At 41.4% G+C, this 8821-nt stretch overlaps 1 protein-coding gene across 2 annotated transcripts; it reads right to left on the reverse strand.

Annotated features, from left to right (window-relative positions):
- Positions 1–840: 840 nt before the first annotated feature.
- On the reverse strand, positions 841–7466 carry COMMD8 (COMM domain containing 8). Of its 2 annotated transcripts, XM_064449382.1 has the most exons (5): positions 7357–7466; positions 6095–6250; positions 4927–5079; positions 3004–3159; positions 841–1342 (listed from the first exon to the last, which is right to left on the reverse strand). In XM_064449382.1, the coding sequence occupies exons 1-5, from the start codon at positions 7399–7401 to the stop codon at positions 1322–1324; spliced, it is 531 nt and encodes a 176-aa protein (XP_064305452.1). In that variant the 5' UTR covers positions 7402–7466; the 3' UTR covers positions 841–1321. The 2 variants fall into 2 exon arrangements, with proteins under 2 accessions (XP_064305452.1, XP_064305451.1); XM_064449381.1 differs by lacking the exon at positions 841–1342 and having other exon boundaries at positions 2956–3159.
- Positions 7467–8821: the final 1355 nt, after the last annotated feature.

Consider the following 8821-nt stretch of genomic DNA (forward strand, 5'->3'; position numbering starts at 1 on the left):
TTCTACAAGAGAGCTTCTTGTCCTCCTCTTCTCTGACCAGTCCTCTGAAGTCCAATTTTTTTAAATGGATGTATTACCTTACACTTTGCTTATATGAAAGCCTATGGCATGACAAACTATAGTGGAAGTAACTCAAGACCCTAATTTTGAAACTATGAAAAAGGCAAGTCATCAATACTTCACCTTTTTGTATATACAAGACATGCATATACACACACCTGCGCACTGAGAAGTACACATTAGTGTTTATGTAAGCATTACAGGTGATTTGCTCTTTACATATGGAAGTATGTTTTAACAAATAGTAGAAACCGTAAGATTCCTGGTGTATTCTTCTGTAGCGTTACAGCATCTAACTTTGGTTTCAGAAAGGTTTAGGCTAGGATTTACCAGTTATCTGCCATATTAAGTGGGCTAGGAATATCCTCTTCACAGTCCACATAGGTCAGCTCCTCTCTAGCACTGCACCCCCTTTTGAAAACATTAACATATTTAAGTGAAAAGTCATCAGCTAAGATACAAACCCAAAGCTAAAAATGCCAAACTTTACTCTGAGTAAAGCCCCAGAGCTTCTCCCTCACCTTCTGAGCATTGAACAGGTTGCCCAGACAGATTGTGGTGTCTCCATCCTTGGGAGATACTCAAAAAACACCTGGACACGGTCCTGTGCAGCTGCTCTAAGGTGACCCTGCCTGAGCAGGGGAGTTGGACAAGATGACCTCCAGAGGACCCCTCCAATCTCAACCGTTCTGTAATTCTGTACTGCTTTTGTTTGTAAAGCTGTTTTTTCCCCAGCATCTAAAAAGACTAAGTTTAGTGATTAATAAATCAAGAAACAATTTACCACAATTATTCACCCACAAAATCAAGTGTTTATTTACTATTTACAAGTATAAATACATTAATGCTACAAGTACTCTGTCATGTTCTTCATTATCATGGCACCTTACATAAGGATTACATATTAAGCAAGTAAGATGCCTTAATTTTACTAGGCACCTGTGAAGTCAATGATGAAGTATAACCAAAACAAATATGGCACATGTCGTAAGTGATACTTTTCTATAGTTCTATGCATCTTTAGTACTAAAAGCAACTGTACATTGGATTTTTATGTTTTTGGTCAAACAGATACAAGATTTTATTACTTTCATCAAAGGATTAGTAGTTCATTTGGTCACAAATCATAGCAGCCTTCTGACTTCAGTAATTTATAGCTTTGAAAACTTTTGGCTTTGCAGAATCTCTTTTCTGCTCCAGCCCCACCCTAGGTCAACTGGGGAGCCATCGCCAGCAGATACTGTTGATGATCTGAACTCCATCATTTCAGTTGCAAGACAACCTTCAAAAAGGAGAAAAAGAAAGAGATTGAAGTTGGATGAGACCAAAATTTGAGCAGTCTAGGAAATACAGCTTTTTGCTTTCTGTTCCAGTATAGTATACAACTGTATAAACATGCCTTTCCTCTGGAAAATACACCATCCCTCTCTCAGCGCTCTTTTACAACCTCACACAACTATCAATTCCAATAACTTTCTTTAGTGTTTACTGCAAGCAAACCACTCCTCAACTCCCTGCAATCAAAAAATAGAGTAGTTATTCCTAGGTCTAGCGAGATTCCCTCCGCACAAAGCAGAACCAAGGGACCATTTCTAGAGTGAATTCCTCCTCGAGCGCGCATTAAGGTACGGAGATGACAACATCCCACAGCTTCCATACAGACCTTTAAGCAGAACAAGAAGGCGTGCAGAGACTGAAGTCTGTCCTGGAAGAATCCTTTTTTGCACAATGTGATGTTCATGACAAGCTACTATTTCTATTTACTTTTAGAGGAAGAAATCCAGGCGAAAGAAAGCTGTTAAGGGCTCTCGTTTCGTGAGAACACCACCTGTATCTGGACCAATGTATTTATCTTACTGGGAACTATGTAGTTATTCAGAGGTCTCACATCAGCCTTGTTAAAACAACTGGTAGACATAATCTTAGTGCCTTTTGTCATTCAAAGTATTAAGACCGCTATTATAACAGTATTTAACTATAAACTATTATTTTCAGTTGTTATATACTGACGAAGACTTTCTCTAAATGTTGGTCTATAGACTCCAGCCATAGCATCAGAACATAATAGAAAACATCTAAAGAAACCTCTTACTCGCTAGGTGTTATGAAGTCACTAGAAGATTCTAACTTCTAAAACATGTTGATATGACTTTTATATCCATCCTCCAAGATGTCAGAGAATTCCATCTCTCAGCAAACAGACTTAATAAATATTTAAGACCTTTACACATTTGAAATAAAACATCCAAAACCTACTCTCCTCAGAGCAGAGCCAGAATTAATACTGAAAGGTAACTGAACAAGGAGGGACTCCGGGATTCACAGTTATCACCAGGGTGCAAGTCAGATGACTCTTCTCCTAACTATTTTTCTTCATATCCTCACTTCCCTTAGTCTTTTCTATTAAGAAATCTGAGATACTACAAATAAAGAAAATCTGAAGTGAAACTTCTTGGGTTATTGTATTGGGATCTTTGTAACTTTCTTCCCAACTCACTATGCCACAAAAATTAAAGCACTCAATTTGAACCAAACAACTCTCCCATATGCATTCCCAGCCACTAGTATTTTGTGAAGCTGCAAGAACACACGGAGTTCTCGCTAATCTTTCAAAATCAACTCTAATCTGACACTTCGTCATTTCTTTTGCTTCTCCTCCTATTCTCACAAGAATTTTTAGTAGTGCTCTGAATAGACTATCATGTTTATCAGGATTCTAATTACATTTTTTAAAAAAACTCTAGACTAAACTGTGCTAAAAAAACCCTGAAGCCTATCCAAGATAGTCTGCCTTATGTAAGGCTTTCCCTAACTCTATAGTCATGTCGCCAACGAATAATTTACTTGGGGTTTTCAGCAAGCTTCCCAGAACAAGCAATTTCAGTTAAAATAAACTCAGTACATGAGAAGTCAAGAGTAAAAGATGATATCAGTAGAAGCTACCTTATTAGCGGCTTCCAGTGCATTTATTAGGTTCTGCAACTCTTCCTTATTCATCTCTATAGAAATCTGTTTCATTCCACCATTTTCTCTCACGTCCAGATCAAGATTGAGAAGTGGCATTTGCAGCATGGAGATCTTATCACTGGAGAGAGCAAGCTATGCAGATTGATGAAAAAACAAAGCGTCAGGTGGAACCATTAAGCTTTTACCCTTTCACAGCATCCTATCTGCACTTTACATTGAATGTGCGCTACCAGAACAAACATCAACATGGCAAAACTAACTTCTCACAAGTCATCTCTGCAGTTTTCGGTTTTGCCTCCCCCCCCCCCCCCCCCCCCGCCCCGCTGTTGGGATTTGTGTCCATTTGTTAATACCAACAATATACTAAGATACTAAAACACTTCTTTATAGCAATGCATTTGTCAAAACAAGCTGTTAAAATTACTGGGCTGTGACATTTTTGTATTCTAGGTGAAAAGAAAAGATACATTTGATTATGGCTCTTTAAAAGTGAAGTATACAAATTTTGAAGTCACCACATTCAAATAGTTCTGGTAATCAACAAATAAGAAAGGTCTTAGAGAAGGGGGCAGTTGGGAGAAAGACGACACCTTTGTGCATTTTTCAACTCTCTCTACTGCTGATCAAACACTGTCAGATATCCTATTTGGCAATCACAGATGAAGAGGATTACATACCAATTGTGTTCTCTTCTTTGTTTACTATTATACTTAATCTAGTATAAATAAGGCTTTAAAAATAAATTAAAATCAAAGATCAGTTGATAATACTGTAAGTCAGCATTGTACACACCTATCTTATTTAGAGCGAATAATGTGGTGTAGCAGAGGAGGAACAATGTCCTTGGTAGGATTCAACTATGGTAAATGAAAAAAAAAACAAAAAACAAAACACAAAAAACACAACCAGGTCAAGGGAAAAAAACAGTGGTTTAAAGCAAAAGGAATACAATACTTCAGACATGTACCAGAAATTTGTGCCACAGCATAGAAAAGAGCTCAAAAAATCCTCCAGAAGAAAAAGTTAAAAGAAACCACAGCAAAAAACAAGAGTTCACATAAGCCTAGTTTGTATTTTTGTCAGCAGTAAATGCAGTTAGTGAGAGATCAATCCCTAGTAACAACTAATCTGAAGCACATTATGATGCCATATTTGCTCTTGCAAAAATCTTGTCTATTGTGGGCATTGCTGTTTCATTTCCAAAGCTGTTTGTTGCCCAAATTATATTTAACACTTGTTGAAATGGGAATCTATTTAACAGCTCTACAAAGCTGTTTAACAGCTCCCATGGACTAGCTAAACAACATTACTTATACTGTTTATACTTTTAAGTCTCTGACAGAGATTAATTTAAAGCAGCTGCATCTTCTTAACCCCAAAGCACCATCCAAATTTAGGCAACACAATTATCATTGACTTACCAAAATAAGTCTAAAGATAAATTATTTCAAACTAATTGTTAAATAATTGTTTATTGCAGGAATCTAAAAATTTTTAAAGAGTCTGGCATACACATCCTGAATCAGTGTACTACTCGTTAAATTAAGTAAATATTTCTTCTTCCTTTGAGTAAAAATGCTCCCTTCAATTCAGGCCTCAAAATGATATCAGCATATGAAACTTTCAGGTGTTCCTCAATAACAGTCAATCTCCTTTTAGGAAAGAGGTAGATATTGCAGCTTTAAAAGAAAGGAGGAGAGGGGAAAAAAAAGAGAAAAAGAAGGATTTTACAGTTTATAAACATTTCTGGCATTTCTTTGATGTGTTATGATGAATGTGCTTTTCTGATACCTACAAAAATTCACCACGCTTCAGAACGAGCAGGTCTAAGGGGACTATATCAATAGTTACTTCGGTGTTGTAGAACACTTCTTTCAAACATTATGGCAACACACTCACCTTTAACTGCCAGTCAAAATCCTGCAGCTGGGCAGAAGAGATTGCATTTACTCTTTCCACTAGCGCATTCCTGATTTCTTCCTTTCTGCCATTTAGACATCTTGTGATTGCTTTTTGGTAGTTTGGATTTAACTCATTTATCTGCTGAGCAGCCTACAAAAAGAAAATAATTGTGATTCCTTAAACTATGAACCACAGAAATAACACCTACCACCTATAACAGCTGTGCTCTGTAAATATCCAAACTTCTACTCAGACAGCTGTTATACGAGAGTCCATAGTCTCATCTTTCTTACACTGCCCTCAGTGGCTTCTCTGTGTTTGACAGTCAGTATTTACCATAGCAATGTACCAAAAAAAAAAATATTATTGTAATTTAGAAGAGACCAGAGAATGGAGGCTTTACTGGCCTTCTTAGACCTAAAATCAAAACAAACAAACAAGGAAAATCACACACACAAACAATGCAGGTTTAGCTCTGAAAGCTTCTGAACATCAGAGTGGAGACAAAATACCTGCGCTTAGCTTAAACAGACATACTGATGTATGGACTTTCCTATGGCTGCACAAGCATCTTTCTTAGACCTAGCGACTGGCAGGTAGTCAAAATATGAGCAATAGGCAAAGGATGAGAAAAAAGATTTCTGATAATGGAACAAGTTTTTTGCAAAGTTTGTACATATTGGAATGCCCTGAATTATAGTCCCTGTCCCACACGGTCCTCCATTCACAGCCTAGATTTTTTGTTTTTATTTACACACAATCAATATCTTAAAACACTTCATGCAGTAGTAAAGAACCAAGAAAGCCAAACAACAGTGTGAATTGTTTTTATTGCTAAGGAACAGTAATGCTGGTTTATGTACTTTAAGGAACACAGAGCTAATTTGGTGGTACTTAAGAGATCAATTTAAGTGACTAGAACAGTACTTTAAGAAGTATTATCCATTTCTCTTTAAGAAAAAAATCAGTACGCAATTTCACTTTTCCTTTTAAAAATCTTTGCAGTGTGTCTCTAAATGCAGCTAACTTTCTACCTCTTCCTATTTAGGCTTAGTCTACTGCTATTCAAATGCTACGCTATAAAAATACTTTAGTACTAAACTACAAGGCTAATCACATCAGTATGATCTCTCAAAGTCAAGCCCAATCAGCAGTGAGCCCTTACCTCTTCATCAGATATGTTTTCACCAACTGCAGTTTTGAAATACGTCATTGTTTCTTCTAAAACCTCCATCCACTCCGACAAGCTCCAAATACTGCCATAATCCTGGTATCGAGGATATGCACGACCACAGATACCATCAACTATTTTATGAAGGAACTGAAACAACGTAATACGTAACTTAAGAACGTGATTCTATCACAGGTAACCTACACCAGAGAGAATATCAGAACTGAATTGCCCGATATCACCCCTCCCTTCACTGGGTACCATCTCGATGCTTCCTGAGTGCAGCCCGTGCACCATTCTAAAAAGGCATAGAGAGGTAGTCCCTAAATATGAACCGGCCTCCCCTCGCCCCCAAAGTCAATTCACAAGGTTTGGCTACAGAAATCACAACATTATTCAGATTCATCTTGGACTTACATTTGGACTTAATGGTTTCATGCATGACTATAATATACTGCTGAGCAATTGAGCTGCCACACCAAAGGGCACCTCAGTCACCTCTGCACCGGGATTGTCAGAATGCAAAGCACCACTCCAAGTGCGCATCTCCAGGCCTGTGCCTGCGGATCTCTCCCATCTCCCAAACCACTGCCCTCTAGCACCGAGGCTCTTCTATACGCCTGGCTTCTCGGCCGCCTGCAGGAATTTTTCTCTGAGCAGCGCGGCACAGCGAGGCACACCCAGCCTGCCCACGGCTTCACCGGCTGGAAATCGACGGGGCCTCTCTGGGAGCGGCTGGGAGCTCTCCCGCACGCCGCCCGCCTCCCTCAGCGCCGAGCCCTCCTGCGCAGGGAAGAGCTCAAGGACATCTCCAGTAACTTCTAACAGCAAAGCGAGGGCAAGAACACCCGCTGCACGCACCCTCCGCGTGTTCTGAGCCGGTACTTTTGGTTTCGGTTTGGAGAGGCCGCTGAGGGGAGCGGCACCGCCCGCCCAGCAGCCCCGGGTGCGGGGAGGCGGACCGGGGGCTCGGCCTCCCTCACAGGTGCCGGGGAGCGGCACCTCTGCCTCCCCGTGACGAACACCGCCCTCCCCAGCCCCAAGGGGCGCTACCGGACACCGCCCGGCCGGGACCGGGGGGGACACACGGACCCGCCCGCTCTCGCCGCGCCCCCATCCCCCGTTCGCTTCAGGACGGCAGCGGCCTGGAGGCCCCGTCCTCACGGAAACCGGCTGCCTCGTCGGGCGGCTGCTGACCGACGGCTGGGCCTGCCTCAGAGGCGCCGGGGCGCCGCCCGGTGCCGCGGGGAGCCCACCTCCAGCGCCCGTCCCGGCGGGAGCTTCTCCAGCGGCCGCAGCATTCCCCGGCCCTTCCCGCCGCGCAGCACAGCACACGTGACCGCCTCCGGCGGCGAGGCGCATGCGCACGGGCGAAGACCCTCCCTGACCCGCTGGTTCGAGTCCCGGCCCCGCCGCTCTGTGCGGCCTTCAGTAATATGGCGAATGGAGTTAAACTCCCCGAAAAATTTTGCGAGCTTTTATAGGCAATAACGCTTTAGCTATTTTTACATTCTGCCCGTTTTGTAGCTTTGCTTTTTCACCCTTTAACAGGCTAACCTTTCAACTGATGGCAGGGGAGGAAGTTCAAGGCTTACACCAGGCACCGTATCTCTGGTATTACATGAACTTGAAGAAGTCAGGAGAAATGTTCACTACAGAAGTGCATGCTGCCGGTACAGTGTTTACCATGAACAACTCATTTCTTGTTTCTGATTTGCTGAGATGTGAGTTCAATGCTAACCAGACCACGGAGGAGGTTTACAGAACAGGTTTTAGCATTAGCAATGACTCTTCTGTGCCTTAAGTTGATTTGAATGTCAATTCAAGCAAGACAAAACTGCACAGAAACTGAAGTACCTGTAGACAGACTTTATTTCACTGAAATCACTAGGCTAACTCACAGGCACACAATTATGGGTCTGTAAGTGTAACACTGGGCCATAAGAATATGAAAGCAGCTACAAGTCTCTACTAGTGGATACAAGGTCTGTGCAAAACCCCAGGCTGATTAAGTCTGTTTGCGGCACGTCTTCTCCAAAGACAGATATGTGGCCTTGTAGGAACAGTGAGGTGTGCAGGAGGATTGGAGAGGAAACAGATGGGGAAGAACCGATTTCTTGTTTTGCTGACTGTAAACTTCTAGATGCACCCAATTTCGCTCAGGGTTTGCTACTGCTAATAGGTTAGATTTTTATTAAAGGCTTCTGGAAACCATATTTAATTTTATTATGCAGAAATTACTCGAGGCTTCTGTTAAATTCAGGAATACCTGAGAATGCAAATAAAAATTATTTTCTATAATCTTCAATAACAATTGCATTTATTCCCCTAGAACTTGCTTTGTTAGATAACTGGAAACCTCTGCAGTTTCTTTTGGCTGTACGTGCAATGTTGCACACTTCAAAATAGAGCAGCAGGGGGAGCTTCTGCTCCAAACAAAACAGACCCAGAGGCAACGCTGGAGAAACACGAAGGGGGTCCAAACTTGTGGAGAACTAAGGGGAAATAAGGAGAAATGTAATGAGTGTCCCACTCAGTTGAAAGGGATCAAGCAAGTGACAAATGCAAGAAAGCAAAGATGTATCGCATGAAAGACAGTGACATGTAAAAGGGAACCACCGTTCTGTCTGACACAATCTCAGTGAACGCTTTCAAAGCAGCTTAGTTTTTGCAGGTCTGAAGAATAAAGAGTTTCACTTTTCATTGATGTGTAGTTTAAAA

This window comes from Phalacrocorax carbo, chromosome 4, assembly GCF_963921805.1.
Source record: "Phalacrocorax carbo chromosome 4, bPhaCar2.1, whole genome shotgun sequence".
Classification (NCBI taxonomy): Eukaryota; Metazoa; Chordata; class Aves; order Suliformes; family Phalacrocoracidae; genus Phalacrocorax; species Phalacrocorax carbo.

Bases quoted from the DNA above. Each gene is read 5' to 3' on its own strand.
- COMMD8 (XM_064449381.1), bottom strand. From the start codon at position 7,401: ATGCTGCGGCCGCTGGAGAAGCTCCCGCCGGGACGGGCGCTGGAG. The intron at 5,080-6,094 runs GTAAGGGCTCAC...TTCTTTTTGTAG, and splicing joins AAAACATATCTGATGAAGAG to GCTGCTCAGCAGATAAATGA. The intron at 3,160-4,926 runs GTGAGTGTGTTG...CAATCTGCATAG, and splicing joins ATTTTGACTGGCAGTTAAAG to CTTGCTCTCTCCAGTGATAA.